Source organism: Sceloporus occidentalis, unplaced genomic scaffold (assembly GCF_023333645.1).
Source record: "Sceloporus occidentalis isolate IW3139 unplaced genomic scaffold, rSceOcc1.0.p SCAF_65, whole genome shotgun sequence".
In the NCBI taxonomy this organism is placed as follows: domain Eukaryota; kingdom Metazoa; phylum Chordata; class Lepidosauria; order Squamata; family Phrynosomatidae; genus Sceloporus; species Sceloporus occidentalis.
The window spans coordinates 2134488-2160134 of NW_028317045.1; the positions used below are offsets into that span (position 1 = coordinate 2134488).

At 40.9% G+C, this 25647-nt stretch overlaps 1 protein-coding gene and 1 non-coding gene across 2 annotated transcripts; both read left to right on the plus strand.

Moving 5' to 3' along the window:
* Positions 1–1408: 1408 nt before the first annotated feature.
* On the plus strand, positions 1409–1538 carry LOC149286958 (small nucleolar RNA SNORA35). Its single transcript, XR_016277553.1, has one exon. It is a non-coding gene; the product is annotated as a small nucleolar RNA SNORA35 (small nucleolar RNA).
* Positions 1539–4528: 2990 nt separating this feature from the next.
* On the plus strand, positions 4529–23243 carry LOC149286959 (17-beta-hydroxysteroid dehydrogenase 13-like). The gene is made up of 7 exons (XM_089493575.1): positions 4529–4738; positions 12329–12436; positions 13061–13192; positions 14781–14887; positions 16184–16321; positions 20937–21053; positions 23135–23243. The coding sequence occupies exons 1-7, from the start codon at positions 4529–4531 to the stop codon at positions 23241–23243; spliced, it is 921 nt and encodes a 306-aa protein (XP_089349701.1).
* Positions 23244–25647: the final 2404 nt, after the last annotated feature.

Sequence of the window (25647 nt, forward strand, 5' to 3'; positions counted from 1 at the left end):
TGGGAGACATTGTCACACAAACTAACCTTTATGCCCAGCAGCACCGTGCTGCTAGCCCTAATTCTTTTTGGGCAAAACAGCCATGGACTCCCATTGACGTGCCAGAATTTCTTAAATTCTGGGCACTCACAATGTTAATGGGCATTATAAAAAAGCCCTCCATCCGCTCCTACTGGAGCACCAGCCCCATCTGTAGTACCCCTATTTATGCCCAGACTATAACTAGGCAAAGGTATGAAATGATTCTTCATTTCATGCATTTTAATGACAACAGCCTGTGCCCCCCTAAGGAGCACCCCCAGTTTGATAGGCTCTACAAAATCCGCCCCCTGATTACCCATCTCACTGCCAGGTTTCCAGAGGTTTACACACCTGGAAAGAATATCTGCGTGGATGAATCCCTGATGAAATATAAAGGAAGGCAGTATATTCCTTCCAAGCGCTCTAGGTATGGAGTGAAGGTGTATAAGCACTGCAAGAGTGAGACAGGGTATACTCATGCCTTCCAGGTATACGAGGGTAAGGATAGCTACCTTGACCCTCCAGGTTGCCCAGAACACCTGGGCACCAGTGCCAAGATTGTTTGGGACCTAATATTCCCCCTTATGAACAAAGGCTACCACTTGTATGTAGATAACTTCTATACAAGCGGCCCTTTGTTCAAGCTGCTGTATTGTTTCAATACGGTAGCTTGCGGTACTATAAAAAAGAACCGCTTGGGTTTCCCACAACACCTGGCACGAACCCGGCTAGGAAAGGGGGCGACCTCAGCTCTACGTCAAGAGGAGCTTTTGGCATTGAAGTTCAGGGACAGAAAAGAGGTGTGCATGCTGAGCACCATACACGATGAGAGAACTGTGGAGGTATCTGTCCGTGGCAGAGCTGGGGTCACTAGAAAGCCAGTGTGCATCAGGTCCTATAATAAGAACATAGGTGGAGTTGATCTGTCAGATCAACTCCTACAGCCCTACCTCATTATGAGGAAGACAAAGGCCTGGTACAAGAAGGTTGCAATTTATCTAATGCAAATTGCAACCTATAACGCTTTTTTGTGGCACAAAAAAGCAGACACTGGGCTGAAACTGTCTTTTTTGCAGTTTCAGCTCCAAGTAATTTCAAGTATCTTGTACCGTGATGCACCTGGTGCCCAAGTGGTGTCTGGGAGCCAGCAGAATTGGGGCTACCCATTTTATTTTTAAAATCCCCCCTACAGCAAAGAAGCAGAATCCCCAAAAGAGATGCAGTGTATGCATGGGGCAAAGAAAGGACACCACATTTTACTGTCCAGATTGCCCTGGAAAACCTGCACTCTGTGTCGGTAATTGCTTCAAGTTGTATCACACAGTTTCCCATTTTTATTTTTTTTTTTTAGATTTTATTTGCTCCACCATTTTTTAAGCGTTTTTATTTGCACTGACAAGTGAACCCTGTGTCTATTCCGTGGCATGAGGGACCGCTTAAGGTGCTAGATCAAATCCCTTCTTGGAGATAGGCCAGGCTTTCTTGTAACCTGTCCCTACTGATAGTTGGGTACAAGCATTTTTCTTTACCCAGATGTAAAACTTCCTAGTTGAAAAACTGAATTGCTCATGTTCCAAATGTGGCCCTTTTGCCCCCAAAGAATCTGACAGACCCATGCATGTGGGGTATCAATGTACTCAGGAGATGTTGCTGAACACATATCGGGGTGTTGTGTGACAGCAACATATACCAGGAGCTGTAATTTCACACCTGAAGTACGAAGTGTGTTAAAAAAAACACCAAAAACAATTACTATCACAAACTTTGACAAGGGTTGGTGGTAGGATTAGTGCATGGAAAGGGTTAAACTATCAGCATCTAAAATACCCTGGGGTGTCTAGTTTTCAAAAATATATGGTTTGGTGGGGTAAATTTTATTTGCTGGCTTCAAAGATGCCCCAAATACCACATGGAGACAGAATTACCAGATTCAGAGAAAAATGGTTTTGAATTAGCAAAACGCTACTTGTACTTATTGCCCCATAACGTGTAGAAGAAAGCAAAAAAACATAAAAACATTGGGTATTTCTAAACTCGGGACAAATAGTAGAATCTATTTAGCAGGTTTTTTCAGTAGTTTTTTATGATGAATACAAGATTTTTCAAATAAAAGTGAGAAAATGTGGGTTTTTTTAAATTTTTCGTCATATTTTATTATTTTTATTATAGGAAATTACATCATATGAAAAAAGTATGGTGTCTGAAGAAAGCCCTTCTTGTCCTGAAAAAAACAATATATAACTTGTGTGGGTTCAGTAAATGGGTTAAGAGAAAATTACAGCTAAACACAAACACCGCAGAAACGATAAAACAGCCATTGTCACGAAGGGTACAAAAAATAGAATCAGCCTATGTCACGAAGGAGTTAAAGCACTTACAATGTACTTGCATTCTTATTTGCTATGACTGTATGGGATGCTTGGCTGTCCCTTTAGCTTAACTATAAATTACCCAGGGCCAGCCAACATTTTCCTGCAGGAAGCTAATAGAGTTGAACCTTCATAATGTATAAAGTCAGGGAGCTGAAACTCTCTTGCCAACTCTTTCTTTAGTGAATAGACCCAATAATTTTGATTGGAAAAACATTAGAAATATTTTACGTATTGCTTAATTTTACTTTTGGACCCCCATCTATCTGCTCTCCAGAGTGATCACATGCACCATATTGAAAGGCAGCATGCCTTTCGAATATGGCAACCTCTGTTGCTGGGAAGAGCACAGGAAGCAATCAACGATTTTCACATTCTGATTGATGGTAAAATGGCTGTATGAAAAGTGCCCAAAAAGTTCAGTAGCCTGGGTTGTCTACTTTTGAAAAATATGTACATGTGGGAGGTGATTCATGGATTCATGACAGATAACAATACATTGTTACAATGTCAGTACAGCTAATTTCGGAGGGAAAAAAAGCATTTGAAATAGAAATAGGCACTTTAACTTATTTGCCTATAATTTGTGGGGGACAAAATAAAAACATGGGGTATTTATAAACTCGGGAAAAATATTAGAATCTATTTAGCAGGTTTGGGGCAAATATTACACAGATGGCCCTGTATTAAATTGTCTAAATTAATGAAAAATATAAGTTAAATATTGTATGAATATGAAGGGGCAATGCTAAGGTAAGGGTGTTGAGCTGATGGGAACATAAAGGATGGGTGTAGAGATGATGAGAAGTTATGTTAGGGAGCATGAAAATGGAGGGGGTGATTGTGGTGCAATATGAAGTGATAATGGTAGAGGATCAAAGACTGGAAAGTGTTAAAAAAACAGTGTTAATACCCAGGGATGTCTAATTTTGAGAAATCTATGGGTTTGACAGTATAAATTGAAGTTACCAGCTTAAAAGCAAAATAGGACATCGGTGCAGGCTGGCCAAATGTCAAAATTCCAAATGCGTACTTCCTAAATGTGGCCTTTTAGCCCCCAAACAACCCAAAAACCCTATGCATGGGTGGTGTTACTGTACTTACTGTACTTGGTGTTACATACTGTAGATGTTGCTGAATACATATCGAGGTGTTGTTTGGCAGTAACATATGCCAGGAGCTGTAAAGTCACACCTAAAGTACAATGTTTGTGAAAAAAACACAAAATAAATACTACCACGAACTTTGACAACGGCTATTGGTAGAATAAGTGCATGAAAAGAGTTAAATTACTAGCATTAGAAAAACCCCAAGGTGTCTAGTTTTCTATAATATGTGGTTTGATGGAGGTAAATTGAATTGGCTGGCTTCAAGGATGTCCCAAATAGGACATGGGGGCAGAATTACCAGATTTGAAAAGAATGGTTTTGAAATAGCAATATGCTACTTGTACCTATTGCACTACAACTTTTAAAAAAGCAGCAAAATATAAAAAAAAAAAATTGACTATTTTTAAACTCAGTACAAATAATAGAATCTATTTAACAGTAAATTAGATGATGTGATCAAAATAATGGTATCTAAAGAAAACTTTTCTTGTGTTGACAAAAAACATTATATAATTTGTGTGAGTTCATTAAATGCCTCTAAGGGGTTAATAAGACTAATGTTTTTTTTACTTATACTTTTTTTTTACTTAATATACTTTAAAATGCAGAGTTTGCCCGGAACACAACATATGCAGTGTGCCCAAAAATAGCACCATGAAATATAGGGTGGTATTCAATTATTTTAAGGACAGTCCCCTGATGAAGGGTAGAAACTGTGAACAGTCTGATCACAAAGGGGTAAAATATAACACCCTATATTATTGAAGTAGGAAAAGGGTATTGATTGCAATGACTCCATTTCAAAGCTTATCAAATTTAGGATCTGCACCTGTGAAATGTTCTCTTTTTTACTGTACAGTAAGTGCAGATGAATGTAGAATCAGTTGAATAAGAGCGTAACAAGATATTCTTGTTTGTGCCAGGCTTTGGCATTCATACAAATTTATGTTGGAGACTGAGACCTGCATTATAATTCCAGCACTTAAACAGCCAGTTGGACATTTGGAAAGTTGAACTTCAACTGCAAGCATGAATATCATTCTAGATTACATACTTCTTTTCGCCATTGCAATTTATTCCTTTCTTGAGTCATTTGTGAAATTGTTCATCCCGGTAAAAGGGAAATCCGTTAGTGGAAATATTGTACTAATCACCGGAGCCGGTCATGGTATGGGACGACTCACAGCTTACGAATTTGCCAAACGCCAGAGTATTCTCGTTTTATGGGATATCAACAAGGTGAAGTAACTTCTTAGTTTCTACAGTTCCAGATGTCTATGTAAAGATTTTTAGTTATCAATTTAGTTTGTGGGGCTAAAAAACATATTGTGATAAAGAAACCCCTCATAGTGTGAATTGTTGATTACCTAGTCAATAAATCATGTTATCATATGCGTGTGATTGTTTTTAGATAATCTACAGAGTCTTCCTCATCTTGTTCTAATATTTACTTTATACTTTATGGCTTTGCACAGTCTATTATCCCCTTTAGGACGGAGATTTTACACTAGCTAACACTTCAGGGTGGAAGGAGTTTCAGCGTTTTTGCTATGTCTTTATTCAGTTGTAATAATTCTCCTTTAGCCATGTCCCACATACATAGATTTGTTATGTTTTTGTTATGTTATGAGGTCTAAATTGGAATATGTTTTATGCAGCTATTTTCATATTAACATCCTCCAAAGTTAATGTTAAACAAATGCATTTTGTATCAAAAATGTACAATTTCACCAGTTTTGCATTCCCCCTAGTTCAGTTTCTTAACGGTGGCTTTGTGCATTTAAAAACACACATGCTGGGACAGGCTCTGCCACAGCGACACCAAAACACACATACCAGGACAGGCTCTGCCACACCGACACCCAAACACACACACACACCAGGACAGGCTGTGCCAAACCGACACCCAAACAAACACACCAGGATAGGCTCTGCCACCGACACCCAAACACATACACACCAGGAGAGGCTCTGCCACACCGTCACCCAAACACACACAAGGACAGGCTCTGCCACACCGACAGCCAGGCGCACGCACACAAATCAGGACAGGTTCTGCTACATGACACCCAAACACACACCTGGACAGGCTCTGCCACACCAACACACAAACACACACACCAGGACAGGCTCTGCCACACCGACACCCAAAATCTCACACACCAGGACAGGCTCTGTCACACCAACACCCAAAAAACACACATGCCGGGACAGGCTCTGCCACACCAACACCCTAAATAGGACAGGCTCTGCCACACCGAAACCCAAAATAGGACTCGGATACCCAAATAAACACACCAAACACATCGACAACCAAAACACATACACCAGGACAGCTCTGCCACACCAACACCCAAACACACACACCAGAACAGGCTCTGCCACACCAACACCCAAACACACATCAGGACAGGCTCTGTCATACCAACCCCCAAACACACAGACATCAGGACAGGCTAAGCCACAACAAAACAGAAAATATATTTTCTACACTGCTTTGTCGTTAACCCCAGCTTTTGTATGTTTACCCCCTTGTGTATTGATGCTCCAGCCAGCCCCCCCCACAAGGAACTTCGTTACTTCTTGAAAGGAGTGGGACGAAGAGCTTCACTGAGGCACTGCCACTGGGCGGCACTGTGCATGCACGCTGGTCGCTTTAATTTCATTAAAGGAGAAGGTCGTAGGGCGGCTTTGAATCTCGCATGATGGCAGTTTGGTTGTTGGTCTGCCAGCTCACCGGGAAATTTACCGGTTTCCCTGTGGGCCGGTCTGGCCCTATTAAAATATGAGCATTTGAAATACCCTGAGGTGTCTAGTTTTCAAAATATATGCTTTGATGAGATAAATTGAATAAGCTGACTTCAAAGATGTCCCAAAGAAGCATGGGGCAGGATGATCAGATGTCCAAATTCCAGGCTAAACTGAATTGTGCATGTTGTATTTCTTTTTTGTTTTTGTTATGATTTTTTATATATATTTGCACATATTTATAACTTATTTGCACATGTTTATTGTATATTTATTGCATACTGAACTTTAAGAAAGCCAAGGATGTGTCCCCTTTTATTTCTTGTCTACCGATTATCCTGACCTCTGGTATCCAGAACCTTGGTGTGTTTACTGGTTATCCCGGCTTCCGGCATCCTGCATATTGACCTGGCTATTGATCTCTGGCTACCTGCCCTCCCAATTCCACTGGCCTGCACGTCCTCATATCATTTGTGCTTGTGACTTCCCCTCCTATCATTCATGTTTGTGACTTCTGTTCCATTTCCAGATCTCTAGAGGCGCATATCACTTTAGCAAGTGTAGTTCTTCCTGCATCTGAGTTGACACCTAGCTTAGGATGCGATTGTTGGACCCCTGCGCATTTTTTTGGTGCTGCTAAATGCCGCAATATCCAGTTATTGCAACAGCACCATCTGAGCATAGAAAGTGATCATTGATTGCTTTATATGCTCTTTTAACCCAATCCTGTGTACCCAATTGTAGGAATTGCAGGATTTAATAGTGTGTAGTGCATTGTAAAGGAGTTAAGGAATATCACTGTTAAGTAAATAATGTATAATTAGTAGACTTGTGCATTCGTCTTCGGGCAAACATGAAAACGAACACGAAGAGTGCGTTTTCGTGTTCGTTCCGAAGACACCCCGAAGAGAAGGCAGCGGCGGTAAAACGTAGGCGAAGACGAGAGAAACACACCACGAAGATCTTCGTGATCGTCTTCGTCTTCGTCTTCCACTCTCCCCCCCTTCTAACTTACCTTGGCATCGCGGCAGTTCACGGAAGTGGAAATCCGCAGGTTCGCCGTCACGGGTTACAGGGCAGTGCGAATGAGCCTATTGGTCGCCTACAGGGCCCTCCTCTGGCATCAACCAATTGGTTGATGCCAGAGGAGGACCCTGCAGGTGACCAATAGGCTCACTCGCACGGCCTTTGTAACCCCTGACAGCGAACCTATGGATTTCCATAGGTTAAAGGGCCGTGCAAGCGACAAAAATGCTCACTCGCACGGCCCCTTAACCCCTTAAGGTGCAACAAGTGCACCAGGAGCCTAAAAGTCTGTACGAGCGACCAACAGAGTCGCTCGTACAGACTTTAAAAAGTTAACCCCTAATGAAGCAACTTGTCCGGCAGATCCCACTGGTCTCCCTGTTCTATCATTTATTAACTGATAGAACAGGGAGACCAGTGGGATCTGTCGGGTAAGTTGCAGCATTGGGGTTTTAAAACCACAATGTTGCAACTTTACCCAGCACATCCCACTGGTCTCCCTGTTCTATCAGTTAAATGTCCGTACGAACGACTTTATTGGTCGCTCGTACGGACATTTAACTGATAGAACAGGGAGACCAGTGGGATGTGCCGGGTAAGTTGCAGCGTTGCGGTTTTAAAATTCAGATCTATGCAGACTTGTCTCCAAGAACACTGCAGAGACGTCGAGCCCTCAAGCAAAACACATAGGAACGATCCGGGTTCACCTTCTTCGGGAGAATGGAATGAAGTCCGGGCAGGCTCCCGGCCCATAGAAGATTGCGGGCCTGTGAAAGGATACAACACGGATTGAACCGACCTGCATGCTCATTCACGTCTTCGAGCTACGTACCCACATCTACAAGCTACGCATTTACATCTACATGCAATACACCTATATATACAAACAACGCACCTATATCTAGAAGCAACTCACCCATGTCTACAGGCAACGCGCCCAGATCTACAAGCAATGCACCCAGATCACAAGCAACGCGCCCAGATCTACAAGCAATGCACCCAAATCTACTAGCAACGCAACCGTATCTACAAGCAACGCACCCAGAGCTACAAGAAACACACTCATATCTACAAGCAACGCACCCATACCTACAAGCAGTGCACGGACACAGGTTGACAAATGGTGATGTACCTCCTGGGAGCCCATGGCGCACATTGTTGTTTCCAGAAAATGACTCGATATGGGACAGCTAAGTTTGCATTTATGCATCGATTTTATCCGAGGGGGCTCACCATCCATAAATCGATTGAAAATCTCTAGCAAACGGGGACTTAACAACTGTTTAAATTTCTTGTAGCACGATCCCGGTAAGCCATCTGGACTGGGGGCTTTAGCATTTTTGAGTGTTGCAATCGCAGCCAAGTCTGTGAATGGTCAGCTTAATGAGTCCAATTGACTCATTAAAAGCTTTGGCAATGACACGGAGGCAAGGAAGTGTTTTACATGCTCCAGGCCCATTTTATTTCCAGGGGCTTTATTGCCGTCATATAAGGTTTGATAATACACAGCAAATTGTTCAGCTATGTCAATGGGATTCACCCAGATCCGCTTGTTGGCATCTATGATTTTGGCTATGTGCTGAGATTTTCTCTAAGCTCGTAATGGTCTTGCCAGCAGCGTATGCGGTTTGTTGGCCTTTTCATAGAATTTCTTATTGTTAAATTTTATTGCATTACCAACTGCTGAGTAGTAAATTGAGCTCTCCCCTCACTTGTATTATATTTGTAGAAGGGGTTATTACCGAGTTAACACGATACAGACTGTGCAGAAGCTTTGGCGCCAGGATTTTAAATGTCCGTATGAGCAACTCCATTGGTCGCCTGCAGGGGCCTCCTCTGCCATCAACCAATGAAGTACACCTGTACGGACTTTTAACTGTTGGAGCAGGGAAACCTACAGATTTCTGCTCCCGTTATCTGTGCAGCATCTCAGGGGTTAACGGGAGTGGAAATCCGTATGTTCGCCGTCAGGAGTTCAAAAGGCCGTGCGTGTGAGCCTGTTGGTCACCTGCAGGCTCCTCCTCTGGCATGAACCAATTGGGATGAAAAAAAGAGAGCAGTTAGGAGAGTATTTGGATATGAATGCAGAGGTGTAGGAGGGTGCAGAGTAGGTCAGGGTTAGGAGTAGGGCTGCAACAACTAATCGATAAAATCGATAATAATCGATAATGAAAATCGTTGCCAACGAATTTCATTATCGATTAGTTGAATCGATTTTTATCGATTATTAAATGAGGGTTTTTTCAGAGCAAACGCTCTGAAAAATACCCCTCATTATATAATCCGTTTAGTCTGACTCACAGCAGCAGCTCCTACTTACCAGTCCCTCCCTGTAATCACTGTGACAACTGGCCCTGCCCCCTTCCTTCTCCCAGAAGGCCAGAACCACATGGCTGTGACACTCAACTAACTGTAAGTATAAAATTAATATTTGGGGTACTGAAAGTTAGGGGAGGTGGGAGTTAATTTAGGGGCTGTTATGGTTAATGGGGTGTTTAGGGTTCATTTAGGGGAAGTTATGGTTAATGGGGTGTTTAGGGTTAATTTAGGGACAGTTATGGTTAATAGGGTGTTTAGGGTTAATTTAGGGGCAGCTATGGTTAATAGGGTGTTTAGGGTTAATTTAGGGGCAGCTATGGTTAATGGTGTGTTTAGGGTTAATTTAGGAGCAGCTATGGTTAATGGGGTGTTTAGGGTTAATTTAATGATGAGGACTGAGGGTTAATTTTATTAATTTATTAAAGTTAACTTAAGGTGCAGTTAGAGATAAAGGGGGGCAAACTAAGGGGAATCCTTATTTATTAAAGTATGGTCTGTGACTCTATGAGGGGACTATGAGATATCTGGGGGGTATAAGGCATATCTGGGGAGGACGGAGTGACATATCTGGGGGTATAAGGCATATAGGGTATATAAGGCATATGTGGGGAGGGCAGTGTGGCATGTCTGGGGAGGACAGAGTGGTGTATCAGGGTGTATAAGGCAGATCTGGGGCCACAGTGGCATATCTGGGGGTAGAGTGGAGTGGCTTATCTGGGGGTAGAGTGGAGTGGCATATATGGGGAGGGCAGTGTGGCATGTCTGGGAGGCAGTGTGGCATGTCTGGGGAGGATGGAGTGGTGTATCGGGGTATAAGGTGTATCAGGCACAGTGGCATATGTGGGGGTAGAGTGGAGTGACATATGTGGGAGGCAGCGTGGAGTGGCATATGTGGGAGGCAGCGTGGAGTGACATATGTGGGGGGCAGAGTGGAGTGGCATATGTGGGAGGCAGCGTGGAGTGGCATATGTGGGAGGCAGCGTGGAGTGGCATATGTGGGAGGCAGCGTGGAGTGGCATATGTGGGAGGCAGAGTGGAGTGGCATATGTGGGAGGCAGAGTGGAGTGGCATATGTGGGAGGCAGCGTGGAGTGGTATATTTGGGAGGCAGAGTGGAGTGGCATATGTGGGAGGCAGCGTGGCATATGTGGGAGGCAGCGTGGAGTGGCATATGTGGGAGGCAGCGTGGAGTGGCATATGTGGGAGGCAGAGTGGAGTGGTATATGTGGGACGCAGAGTGGCATATGTGGGAGGCAGAGTGGCATATGTGGGAGGCAGCGTGGAGTGACATGTGGGAGGCAGCGTGGAGTGGTATATGTGGGAGGCAGCGTGGAGTGGCATATGTGGGAGGCAGCGTGGAGTGGCATATGTGGGAGGCAGCGTGGAGTGACATATGTGGGAGGCAGCGTGGAGTGGCATATGTGGGAGGCAGAGTGGAGTGGCATATGTGGGAGGCAGCGTGGAGTGGCATATGTGGGAGGCAGCGTGGCATATGTGGGAGGCAGCGTGGAGTGGCATATGTGGGAGGCAGCGTGGAGTGACATGTGGGAGGCAGCGTGGAGTGGTATATGTGGGAGGCAGCGTGGAGTGGCATATGTGGGAGGCAGCGTGGAGTGGCATATGTGGGAGGCAGCGTGGAGTGACATATGTGGGAGGCAGCGTGGAGTGGCATATGTGGGAGGCAGAGTGGAGTGGCATATGTGGGAGGCAGCGTGGAGTGGCATATGTGGGAGGCAGCGTGGCATATGTGGGAGGCAGCGTGGAGTGGCATATGTGGGAGGCAGCGTGGAGTGGCATATGTGGGAGGCAGCGTGGAGTGGCATATGTGGGAGGCAGCGTGGAGTGGCATATGTGGGAGGCAGAGTGGAGTGGCATATGTGGGAGGCAGAGTGGAGTGGCATATGTGGGAGGCAGCGTGGCATGTCTGGGAGGCAGCGTGGCAAGCCTGGGCTCAAACGTGCATAAATTGGGGGGGGGCTGGTTGCGAAATAAAGGCAAGAAATGCATTTTATCAAAGTTTTTTTATTATGCTGTTTGTATTTAATATAATTTGTTTATTACATTATTTTAAATAAATGAAAAATTTACATTCATTTTTTTTATCCGATTAATCGATTAATCGAAAAAATAATCGGCCAACTAATCGATTATGAAAATAATCGGCCAACTAATCGATTATGAAAATAATCGGCCAACTAATCGATTATGAAAATAATCGTTAGTTGCAGCCCTAGTTAGGAGTTTGAATTTCATGGTGGGGGTATAGGCAGCCAGTTGAGTAAGGCGGCAGAAGAAGAGTGATGGGACCGGAAAATTAGACCGTTCGCAGTCTTAGGGTGGATTGGTGTGGTGAAAAGCGAGAGGGAGACCGCTTAGTAGAGTCGCAATAATCCAGACAGGATATCATAAAGGAATGGATTTGAAGTCACTGACGCAACAGACAATCACATATATGCTAGCAAAGCACCAGTGGTCAGATAACATCCATGTGATTGCTGCTACACCTAGAATGTAAATTCTTCTGAGCATGTGCAAGAATCATAGCATGGTATGCTTCCTGCTTTCAGCAGAGACACCTGGGGGAATTGTTAAATGAGATAGAATAACAAGAATAACTAAATAATGCATGTACTAATTTGCACACAGAAATATGTATTTAAAATGAAAATATGGCTGGAGTAAGGTTATTGTACAGGGTGATGATAAAGCTAACTAAATATATTGAATCGTTTTACAGCAAGGCGTGGAGGAAACAGCAGAGGAATGCAGGCAGCTTGGAGCTATAGCACATGCATTTGTGGTGGACTGTAGTAATAGATGTAAGATTTACAGCGCTGCCGAGAAGGTACACAAACATTAATAATATCTTAAAATATGCTGTTTATCTGATTAACCAATAGTATCAGTTATTAGAATTAGCCCTGTTTTAAGGTTATCTCACTTGCCAATGTAGAAAACTATTTAAAGCTATATGAACTGTAACATTTGCTGGTCAAGTAAACATGTGCTTAGGTTTTATTTATGATTATATGCATATCTCCCAACAGTTCTGCTTTTTGTGGGCAATAGGGAGCATCGGGTGCTTGAAAAAGTCTTTGGATCTTCCCCTGACTGGCCCATTGTTACAGCAGTGTAACTTCTGCAGCACTGACACATAAAAATATTAATATTTCTCTTGCACCAAGAGTCTATAGCTCTCATGGATTGTAGATACTGGGTTATGGTCCACTTGTTTTTTTACCTCACTCAACATAGTGTGGACAGTGTATCCTGCAAAATAGGTCAGTCCTGTGGGCTGACGTATTTGAAATCAGTTACATAATGGAGTCTATAACCTATTCACGTCAGCTTGGAGTTATACAAAATTTATTATGGCCTTACATCCATTACTATTGTTCTGTAGATTGTCTAATTCCATATATGTATAGGCTGCACTAGGAGAAGTTCTAACAGTGCTGATTCTACACAGGTTAAGAAAGAGATTGGAGATGTTGATATCCTAATAAACAACGCAGGTGTGATATTTGGAGCAGAACTGCTTCAGCTACATGATCATCAAATTGAGACAACATTTGATGTCAACATCCTTGCTCATTTCTGGGTATGTACAATAAATCTGCTCAACCGGGTGTGGGGAGAGCTGTGTTCTCTGGGGGTTGCCTTTTATTTATTTAGCAATTAATTGAAGATAATAAAAATATTTTGTATTATCCATAAATTAGAGGTTTGTCAGGTAGCGTAAATGGGCAACAGTATTAAACTAGTACTTTGGAACAGGTTTTCAATTTTAAACAACCAAAAGACGTGAGCTAGCCCAGAAGAATACCTGGTTTTGTCACCAATATTTATTTATCAACGAAGGAGAAAATATGATATGATAATAAAAAATGAAAAATTTGTCCACAAATTAGAGGTTTGGCTGGTAGCATAAATGGGCAACTAAACTCTATTTAGGAACAGAACAGTATTTAATAAACAACTAAAACACCCTGTGTGCAAGCACACTCAAATGCCTAATTTTGTCACAAATTATTTTTTTGTGTGCTGACTAAAGGTTTTGTTATAAAATAAATTGGGAAAAAATGTCTGATGTAGTCTGTGTAAGTGGTATGTGTAAATTATATACATACACTACAGCAGTAGACTACAGTTTCTCCAATCCACCACACCAAAATAAACTATTATTACTTTATTAATTAAATTGTAGTATTGTATATGAGCAATGAGCATAAATCTCAGTCTCTGTTAAGCGGTCACTGCCTCAGCTATCTCACACTCCAACTCTCTCACACTCCAACTCTCATCATTCTGTAAATGCTGATACTGACAAGGTAAAATGACAAATGTCAGCCCACTTATATATTATATATTTATTTTATAAAGCTTGTCCCTTCCTCTTGTAAATGCTGATTGGCCAGAGTGAAAAAAGTAAGGAAAAAATTTCACAGGTTGTTGGGCCCATCAATCACACATATAAGCATAACATTTTTGTTTAAAAAAACAAACAAATGCATTAGTCTAATATATACACTAAAAATATTGACAAAAATATTGGGACACCTGATCATTACAGTTACTTTTATGACATTACATTCTAAGTACATAGATGTGAATACTGTTTATAGTTGCCCCCCCCCCCCTCTTTGCAGCTATAACAGCTTCCACACTTCTAGGAAGGCTTTCCACAAGATATTAGAGCTTTTCTGTGGGGATTTACGCCTGCTCCTCTAGTTAAGCATTTGTGAGTTCAGACACTGATGTCCGATGAGAAGGCCTGGCCCACAATCTCCATTTCAGTTCATCCCAAAGATATTTGATGGGGTTGAGGTCAAGGCTCTGTGCGGGTCAGTCAAGTTATTTTCCATCAAACTCATCCAACCATATCTTTATGGACCTTACTTTGTGCACTGGGGCACAGTCATGCTGAAATAGAAAAGGGCCTTCCCGAAACTGTCCCCGGAGAGTTGGAAGCATAGCATTATGTATATATAGTAACACTATACAGGCACAGGGAGATAGTTTGTGCATGGATGATGTATAAATCTAGTATATGGTTTGCTGGGGTGGAGCATTTTGAGAGGTGGGCAGGCCAATTTAAATGGTTAACTTGTTTTGTTCATACATCGTACTAAGTATTTTTATTTGTGCTATTAAAAACGAATTGATAACATGCTTCTTTTTAATTTAAGACTGCTAAATCCTTCCTGCCTGCTATGATGAAGAAAAATACAGGTCACATAGTTACAGTGGCTTCAATAGCTGGTCATGTTGGATTATGTTACCTAGTGGATTATTGGTAAGTATCATTACTGGGTGGCAATTCAGTGTATTATAATGTTGAAATGTGTTTTGTGGTCTTTATAAAAAACCTTAGGTTTATTACATTGGTATTAAATGTGTTGCTCCACCTAGGTTTACACGGACTAAACCAGACTCATTCTTATTTTAATTTGATTTAATGATATGCAAGGATCCCAACCGGCCCCTTTCCCACATGCATATCAGACTTGAAAACCCCAGTTGATTGTAATGGTTTTCATGATGAACATTATTAGAACCATTTGATTACTGTAATTACCGAGTCACTACAATATTTTCCTATGGACAAAAGGGGAGTTATGCCCACACATTTCTTTTCAGAATCCCCTGCTTCTCTGGTGTTTCACTTAGAAATGCCTGTAATTAAAACAAAAAACAATCAAACAAAACATGAGGCCAGGGGCGTACCTAGAGTATTTGGCACCCGGGGCAGAGCCTGTATTTGGCACCCCACCCAAAAAAAATAATGTTGGCTAGAATATTTATTTCACAAATTTGTAAACTGTATGTCAACTGGAAAAAACTAGAAATCTGAAAAAAATAGCATAAATAAAAGAAGTTTAAGTAAATAATATTTACAGAACAGATATGTTACAGCATAACTCCCTGAAGCAGCCTGTCTGTGCCACCGCTGCACCTAAAACAGTGTGCCTGTGCCACTGCTGCCCCCCTAAACAGTCTGCCTGTCCCATTTCTGTCCCCACTGAAGCAGCCTGCCTGTGCCTCATTTGCCCCTGAAGCAACCTATCTGTGCCACCTCTGCCCTTCTAAACAGCCTGCCTGTCCCATTTCTGCAAAGAAGGCTGGTGTCTCCAGTATGTTTCATGGGCATATGAACTCCTTAGATCATTGCTTCAAAAGCTATCTCTACAGAGTGCCAAGGTGAATGCTACCCATACATCCCTGCATTTATACCTGTGGTCAAGGGTCAGAAGGTAGACAATAAGCTGTCTAAATTGTGTGCTGGCTGTGCTCCCAGTGAACAAGTTCACTTACAAATGCAAAGCAGAAACACAAGTGAAAGCATGGGAGGGGGGAGGATCTGCCACAGGACATCTACAAATACTTGTTGCCGTTTCATACTAAATTTCCAATGATTTGCCCCATGACCTTGTCCAAAAAGCTCCTGTCATCCTTAAGGAAAAGTTTTAACACCCCAATGCACATTTAAAAACAAAAATTAAAAAAGCACAGTTTCATGACTCATCTCAATACAGGCCTATATAATACAACTAATACTGTGTTGACAGATGTTTTTCATTATTTATTTCAGTGCTAGTAAGTTTGGGGCAGTTGGCTTTCATGAGTGCTTGACAGCAGAACTTGAAGCCCTGGGGAAAAATGGAATTAAAACATCTTGTCTCTGTCCTGTATTTGTAAACACTGGATTTGTTCAAAACCCAAGTACAAGGTACGAAACTAATTTTCAGACTCCTACATTTTGGCCTTTGCCACATCATATCTTGGGAAAATTTAAATATGCAACGCCATTTATTGTGTTACAGTGTTAGAATGTGTTTATAAGTATCAGCAGAAACATTAGTAAAAGTGGTGGCTTCCAAATGGCTGAGAAATGTCAAGCCCCAGTTTGCTTATTTGCCAGTTTCATTCAGAAGACAAAAGAAGAAAACAGAGAACAGACAAATCAAAAATGAGAGGATAAAAACAGAGAAACAAAAGGAAAGGTGACGAAAATAGAAAAGAAGAGGAGAAACAAGAGAGAAAGTAAGGAGAAAAAAGAGAGTAGAAAAGAGGGGGGAGGAGCAGGAGAGGACGGTGAAAATACAAAATAAATGATGGTGGAGGAAGATAAATGGGAGAAGATATAAGGGGGAGGAGAGAGAGAAAGTAAATGATAGAGAAATGATATGGAAAAGAGGAAAGAAATGACAGAAGAGAGAAAAGAAGGAGGACAAGAGGGAGCATAAGGAGAGAACGAGAGAACAAAAGTAAATAACGCAAAGGGAAACTCTTTAATTGGCTTAGGGTGTAGACAACAGCTGCATCAGAAAATTTCAATATACCTATTACATCTAAAAAACAAGTAAAACCTGCTTCCTCACACTTTTAGTCCTCCAAACAGTGCCAGGCATCCTCTACTTTCCATGGAACCTGTACTAAAAGTCTACAAATCTCCAGCATATTCTCATCCTGATAGCTCAAACATCAATTTGTGCAGTAGTCCAAGTCCAAGAGCACATAAGCTCTCTTCTTTACCATGTGTGTTCCAGAGCCCTCCTAACTCCAATAGCTAAAGAATACCAGCACCAAATTGCATGCAGTAAAATGCACTAAAACATGCAAAACTGAGTGATTTGCATTAAAAGTAAAAGATAGAATTTTAGATAGTAGATTGTTCCTTCTTTTGTTTGTCACATCTCCATGTCCACACTTCATGTTTTTATTGTAAATCTATTTTATCGCACTTGAAGATTATTAGGTTTTACAAACTTTTAAAAAGTAATCTGGAGTAACAAGCCAATGTAAAGTTAACATGTATATAGGAATATAGCAATAACATAGTGTTACAGCCAGGAAGTGTAATTTACAGAGAATGGTTCATGTTAAATGGTTCATGTTAAATATAGTTACAGCATTTCTAGGATACATAACAATACATTTACAAGTAGTAACATCAGCTTGGTACTAGAGCTGTTAACAATATGGGTACATAATGCAACAATCCTTTGCAACAGAATTTTTTAAAGGAGAGCAGAGATGTAGAAAGAAAAAAAAGTGGTGAGAGGAAAGCAAAAGAAGGAAAAAAAGAGGGGAGATGAAATTGAGTTTATTCCAGATTGCTAACTCTAAATATATTTTATGTGAAGATAGGAGAACAGTCCACAACACATGGTATTCAAGATCCAATGTTTTAAATTCTTTTAATGTGGGAATTTAAACAAGCTGACAATTAGATATGTTCCAGCAGCTTTCACAGATTGAAGTCGAGCTTTCTTAGTAGAATTCAGTAAAATGAATGTTTAATATCTGCAAGGTTGCCACTGGTAGGTATCAATGTACAGAATTATATTTTCTGGTTTTTTTACTTGAATTGCTAGGGATTTTGATTTTAAAAGCTGTGGAAATTCCACCTCACAAAAGTCCTCCAAGATACAGTTTATGTTCTCTTACCTTTAGTCATGTGCCTTGCTAATGGAATATGACATCACAGATTATATCATCAATTTGAGACCCGCGACATTTTAAAAGGGATCAGTGATGGCTTTTTAACTAGCCTGTCGATATGCTCATCATCATAGAGCACTATTGCAACAAAACACTGCTCTACCAGAACTGCAGCTCCACATCTGTACCTTTTCCCCACAACATAAACTGGACCTATACACTAACTATAAGCACACAAGGTATGAAGTTATGAAAGATTTTTGTATTTCCTGAGTTCTCCTTTTTGGAAGAACAAAATGTTTAGGTATTGATATGTAAGATTACGGGGCTTTTTTTTTTTTTTTTTTTTTTACTTTTGGAGGGATGAGTCCTGTCACAAGATACAGCTGATGTATTGGCAAACCACAGGGTATCCACTGTTGAGAAGTGTTGAAAGATAAAAGCAACCACTGTATTTAAGAACACTTTTGCAATGTATGAACACTGTTGCAATATTGCTCACTGTATCACATCTGTTTACGTGATCCCATAGGAAGATGCACATAATCCTTTTTTTCCCGTATAGCTTGAGACAGATTATTACATGTGTGTGCATATGATCATGTTAACAGACGTGATACAGTGAGTAGTATTGCAATAGTGTTCTTGAACACCACCTTACCGGTCTAAAAGACAGAACATAAGAATGTCTTATGTTTTTTGGCAACTTCGGGTCTATTTAATAAAACAGTGTCACATGACTTTAATAAAATTAATATTCTGTTTATGAGTTTACAGTTGACCCTATGTACAGGTCATTGCTTTTTCTGTTCTTGGCACAAGACTATCTTTCAGAAAAGATTAATTAGACCGGACTGAATCCCAGTAACACATTTTTTCCATGGAGCCTTCTGCTTATGTACAGCAAAAACCTAAAACAATTGGTGACACCAAATGATAGCTCTACATGTGCAGAAACTTTCATTATATTAATCTGTTAGAAAATTATAATGTGTTTTTGGTGTTAGTTTGTGTTAGTCTGTCTGTGTATTTTACTGTATGGTGTTTGAATGTGTGTGTTAGTGTATGGCATTAGCATACAGTGGCTTTGGATTCTGTTTACATTGATCATCTTGCTATTTGACCTTGGACTATTCTTAATGTATGCCTCAGTCTCAGCCCAGTGTACCATATTTTTGCGTTATTGTGTATGACCTTGCCTGGCCTTGTCTGTCAGTTCATCTACCCATTGGCCACCGTCTGCTTGTTTCCCAGTCTGTAGTCAGTCCTGTTTCTGTAGATTGTGGCTAGAAAGATGCTTAAAGCTTTCTAGGTGCATCTACACCCATCTGCCCCACGCAGGGTTCTGATCCCGAACCTGTCCCTGCATAGAGACTCCAACCAGACCCGGTACCAGTCGTAACAGTGTGCATATGTTAATGGATAGTGTTAGCATCTGTGTCAGCATACGGTGTCAGTGTGTATGTATCATAGTGTATGACACCCCAGGCAGTTATTAGCATTATCATCTCAACCTCAACTTACCGTGCCTCATAGAGGATAAACATCCAGAAGCCCTATTTTAAAGGCCTTTATTGGGATCTGTATATCAGCTTGGAAACAATTGGGTTGCCATATTGGCCATTCAAAGCTTAATATTTATTCTTTCTGTGTATATCACAAAAAACTAACAAAGAATTAATGCAACGCATATATTCTACTATAAGATAACATGTGCAATCATCAGCACTTTAATGCCCATGTCAGAATGTTGTGACACACACCTGATCCTTATATGAAACTGAACTGGCAGTCTTAGTTACAAGCACTCTAACACCCAAGGGGTATAAAAAAGGACCAGCTCCAAAACGTCTACCTCACAGCCAGAATGCATACCTCCCTGTGGAGGTAAGCAGTCACATGATCGCTGCTACTCCCATGTGCATGAATGACGTGCATATATGACCTCTGATGACCCCAGTCACCTAGATTTCACTCCAGGCTTACTATATTGGCCCAGAACCTTCATTCTTTCAGTACCCTTGGTTGGTATAGTCTGGGATATTCGTCTCCTCCAGTTTACACTAAGTTGTTGTCTGAAGCCAGGCTTACTCTGCTTTATTGATCCTCTCTTGCCAAGTCATTACACTAACCTATAGATCCCACAGAGATAGGCCAAAAGATGTTAGCCTGTGAAGCCCAAATTTAAAGCCCAGACCTAGATGGATCAGTTTGCCCAGGCCTTGCAGACAGTCCTTGCCCACACTGATCCTTCTCGTCCGCAGGCTCCTGCAGCTGCACCTATTCCCCCACCACCTGCACTGGCGCCCCTGGTACAGAGTGCCACTTTTCCCCAATTACCAGAGAGTCTAAAGATTGTCGAGCTCAGACATGGATTTGGGGTACCTGCATTTTTGGAGAGAGTTTTGTGTGTGGTATTTACCTCTCCATCGGGTGAAGACAGAGACCTACATGGCCAGTATTTGCACCAAGATCTGATATTGTGAGAAACACCTCCATTTAAAGAGGAAATAGGTGGTGAGTGGGGCATGTCAGTACATATAAATATATACATACATACACACACACACATATAGATATAGCTGACTGATGTCAAACATTGATGACAACTACACAATGAACGATATCCATTAGGTATAGGTTCAGTGATTTTTAATACTGTTTGTGGAAATTTGAAATTGAAACTGCAGATTATTTGACCACAATTCTCATTAACATTACCCCCTGCAAGCCACAAACACAAATAGCAAAAATATTGCAATATTTTAAGGAAGTTCTTGCTCAGTAAAAACTGGTGGTCCTTATCTCACCATTGTTTACTTATGACATGAGAGAAAAAATGTACTCTGATAACACATATTTGCAGTAGTTAATCAGTATAATTATTTTAATATTTTCAGATTATGGCCAGTCCTAAAGCCTGAGGATGTTGTCACACATCTTATAGATGGGATTTTGACTAACAAGAAGATGATTATTGTGCCCACTTCTGTAAAATACTCCTTGCTGTTGCAAAAGTAAGTTCAACATATGACATAGCAATAAAATATAAATGTACATAGATACATTTACAAGATATGTTTTTGTGGTGTTAGGACAGAGGCTCACATGTGAGGGAGCTTTGGTAGTGCTGCTAACTGCTATTAGGTGTCCTATACATTTTAAAGGTCAAATCCATGAAAGGTAAAATATGAGACAACTTTTAACCCCTTAGGGACAGAGCTGTTTTTTGTACCCTTCGTTAAACGTTTCTGTGGTGTTCCTGTTTAGCTGTAAATTTCTTCTTTCTCATTTATTGTTTATATTTTTTCCAGGACAAGAAGGGCTTTCTTTAGATAGATAAATTACATTAAATATATACAAAAGCTAATGAAAAAACTGCTAAATACATTCTAATTGTCCTTAGAGTTCAGAAATTTCAGATGTTTTTATGTTTGTTTGTTTTTTACAAGTTATAGGGCAATAATTACAGGAAGCTTTTTGCTATTTCAAAATCATTTAAAAAAAAAAAAAAATCTGATCATACTGCGCCCTAGTCCTATTTGGGACATATTTGAAGCCGGTCAGTTCAATTTACCCCATCAAACCATATATGTTTAAAAACTAGACACCTCAGGGTATTTCAAGTAATTTGTTTGTGGTTATTTTCACACACATTTTAATTCAGACATGAATTTACAGCTCCTATTATATATCTCTCTCAAACACATCTAAACAACATCTCCTGAGTACAGTGATACCACCCATACATGGGTTTGTAAGGTTGTTGGGGGGTACATTTAATTTTTCAACTTGGAATGTTGACATGTCAAAATTCGGCCCCCATGTGCTATTTGGGACATCTTTGAAGCTGGTCAGTTCAATTTACCACCATCAAGCCATATATCTTTGAAAACTAGACACTCCAAGCTAATTCAAATGCTAGTATTTTACCCCTTTCCTAACTACTTCCAGCCAAAGCTTGGAGTATTTTTTCATAAACATTGTATTCAAGATATTAATTTACCAATCCTGGTATATTTCACTGTTAAACAACACCCAAATATGTGTTCAGCAACACCTCCTGAGTACAGTTATACAACTCATGCATGGGTTTGTCAGCTTGTTTGGGGGCTGAAAGGCCACATTTGGGAGGTGCACATTTTTCGATGTTGAATTTGACATTTGGTGATCATGTGCTCATGTCCTATTTGGGACATCTTTGAACCCAACCAATTCATTTTACCAAATGAAACCATATATTTTTGAAAACTAGACAGCCCAGGGTATTCCAAATGCTGGTATTTTTACCATTTCTGTCCACTAATTTGACCACAAGTTTTTTGTGGTAGGAATTTTTTTTTTTACACACATAATACTTCAGGTATGAATTTATAGCTCCTGGTATATGTCACTCTCAAACAACACCCCAATATATGTTCAGCATCATTTCCTGAGTACAGTGGAATTATCCATGCACGATTGGTTTCTACGTTTAACCCCATGGCGTGCCAGGCACGTCAATTCTCGTCAAGGGGTTAGATGTCAAATACTCACTCTGACGGAACCCTCCATCACTGGGGCCACTGGAGAGGCCTGAGAGCCAGCCTCCTCCCTATTGACTATGGGCCCTGGCTTTGTAAAGATATCATCCCATCACTTGCTGAGGGGATTATCTCCAACAGACAGCCAGGATATGCAACAGGGAGCGACCGCCATTATTTCAGTTTAATGTCAGACCCCCCCCTCCATGGTGCAATAATATGTTGTATAAGTCAGTTATAAGTCATTAAAGGGGTTGTTTAGTTGGGGTATGTCAGGGCTGGTCCCCACACTGCCCTGCTGTATTACGGAAGGTTTTCCCTAAATGCAGGGCAGTGTTTGAACATGTATGTTCATGTAGCTGGCCGTGGAGGCCCACTTTGCCCTCTAGGGGTTAAAGTGCATATGATGGCTGAAGTGTCTTTGTAAGCTGGAAACACAAAAATTAAAAAATATCTGTAAAAAAAAAATAACATAAAAAAGTGCAATATTTCTGGAACCAATCACCTATTAACTAAGACAGAATCTATTTTAAATAATTACTTCTAACTATGATGGGCTTTGTTTTCTTGAACAGGTTCCTTCCTGAGCGAGTCATTGCAAAACTCAACAAGATGCAAGAAGTTGAGTTTTACACCCCTTTGCGTACCAAGAACGAATGCAGTGAGAAACAGAAGACTTTTTAAACCTATTTTTCACAGATGTGCATCAATACAAAGCTTGTAATATACAAGCATTATTAGTAGATAACAGACAAAAAACATTGATTTATTCTACATGGTGGTTATGGTATGGTATTTATTAAACAAAATGTGCAAGCTTGCACACATCTTTGTTAGTAAAATGCTCGCTTTGAATCACCTACATGACATATTGACATATATTTGAGAAGTAATAAAAAAATAGTACACTTTTAAAAAAGCTTATGGTAAGCTGGATTTTAAATTAGATTCTGTTTAATTGCCATGAAAAGTATAGCTAGCATCCTCCTTTACACAGCTTTTAAAAAAAATAATTTCAATTAGTCAGTCCTTCACATGCATTATTAAAATCAGTGATTAGCTTATTCATTTTCAGAAGCAGTGTAAAGAATTAAAAGATAGCCACTGTTAGGGTGAGCCGGAACACATAAATGGTTGAACACGGCCTATTTATATATTTATACTGCCATTCAAAGATTTGGGGTCACTTAGAAATGTCCTTGTTTTTCACAGAAATGCCAATCGTGTCCAATAAAATAACATCAAAGAAATAGTGTAGATGTTAATGTTGTAAATGATTAGTGATCTGATTTTAATGGAATATCTTCATAGGTTTACGGAGGCCATTTACCAGCAACCATCCAACGGCACGTTATGTTAGGTAATCCAATTTATCATTTAAGAAGGCTAATTCACATACCTCCAGGTTTTGCCCCGAGACTCCGGGAGAAGCATTGCTTCTCCAGCTCACCTCCAGAAAACTCCAGGGCGCAGGAGCGGCGTTGCAACACACCCCACTCCCCGCCCATTTCCCCCTTAAACAGCTATGTGTCCCACAACATCAGCAGGACTTCCCGGAAGGGAGGGCTCCGGGTAGCTAAAGTTCCCTTGTATGCTATTTGATCATTAGAAAACCCTTTTGCAATTATGTTTTCCAAACCTTTAAACGGTAGTGTGTATATATATATATATATATATATATATATTGACAAACCCTGTAGCATGAGGGCCATACATGTCACATTTAGGGGTCCTAAGCACAGTCCTCCAAGGCAATCAGAGTCGGGAACACCAGCTTGTAACAAAACAGCGTTTTATTTTAACTGTTTAAATGCAACACCCCATAAACCAAATCATAAAAAGAAAACCTAGCTCCCAATTGGAGCCCTCTCTAACTAAACTATGCTGGTCTAGACTGACCAGCCTAAGTACCCACTAACTCAACCTCCCAGCCAGGCCCAGCTAAACCAGGCTCTGGAAAACCTCCCCCAGACAGAAAACACAGGTCCAGGCAGGTATTGCCTCACTTGGCTCAGGGATAGTCTTCTACAGGGCCTCTCCTTGCCCTGGGAGCCCAGGGAAACTTCCTCTTCCCCAACTGTCTTTCCGAGTATAAAGCTCCAGGTTTTTTTTAATGCCCAGCACCTGTGCCTGATGCAAGCTCTATAGGAATCCCGGACTGGATCCTGCAGATTTCTAGCCTCCTGGAATGGGGGAATGGAGCTTTGGCCCACCCTGCTCTCCAATTGCTCCACCCCAGGGACCCATATTTACGATCTGGATAGCACCTGCACCCAAATGACACACTAAGCATCTCCCTGGGGCTTATACTGTCAATATATATATATATATATTTGTTTTGCTTTGAGAATTTACCGTATTTGCTCGATTATAAGACGACCCTGATTATAAGACGACCCCCCAAAATCTAAATATTAATTTAGGAAAAAACAAAAAGCCTGAATATAAGACTACCCTATAGGGAAAAAAGTTTTACTAGTAAATATTAATTCATGTAAACAATATTTTCATATTTAATAAAAGCTAATATATTTTTTTTTATTTCCTTTTATTTGCCAACCTGCCCCCCCAGTTATGCACATCTGCCCCCAGGGTTGCCACTCTGCCCCCAGAAATGCCTTATACCCCCTATTTGCCACTCTGCCCCATGATGTGCCTTTTAACCCTCTATATGCCACTCTGCCTCCAGAAATGTCTTATACCCTCCTATATCCCACTCTGCCCCATGATATGCCTTTTAATCCCCTATATGCCAGAGTGGCATATAGGGGGTTAAAAGGCATATCATGGGGCAGAGTGGCATATAGGGGGTTAAAAGGCATTTCTGGAGGTATATATATATATATATGTAACTGCTAACAGAAATCACACTTCTATCAAGCCAAGGCAGCCAATACATGCTGGAACCTGGGGATGATAGGAGTGTGAGTACAGCCTCCCTATGCCATGCTACCACCACCACCCCCTTACACATCCATACTAACACACACTCATTCACAAACATTTAAATACTCATTCATTCCATTAATCACACATACTTGCTCAAAAACCCTCCCCCACCCCCTTACCTGAACTGCAGATCTCCCAC

Excerpts from the sequence above, each read along its gene's own strand:
- LOC149286959 (XM_089493575.1), top strand. The coding sequence starts at position 4,529 with ATGAATATCATTCTAGATTACATACTTCTTTTCGCCATTGCAATTTAT. Across the intron at positions 4,739-12,328 it reads TTTTATGGGATATCAACAAG|CAAGGCGTGGAGGAAACAGC; the intron begins GTGAAGTAACTT and ends ATCGTTTTACAG. Across the intron at positions 12,437-13,060 it reads TTTACAGCGCTGCCGAGAAG|GTTAAGAAAGAGATTGGAGA; the intron begins GTACACAAACAT and ends GATTCTACACAG.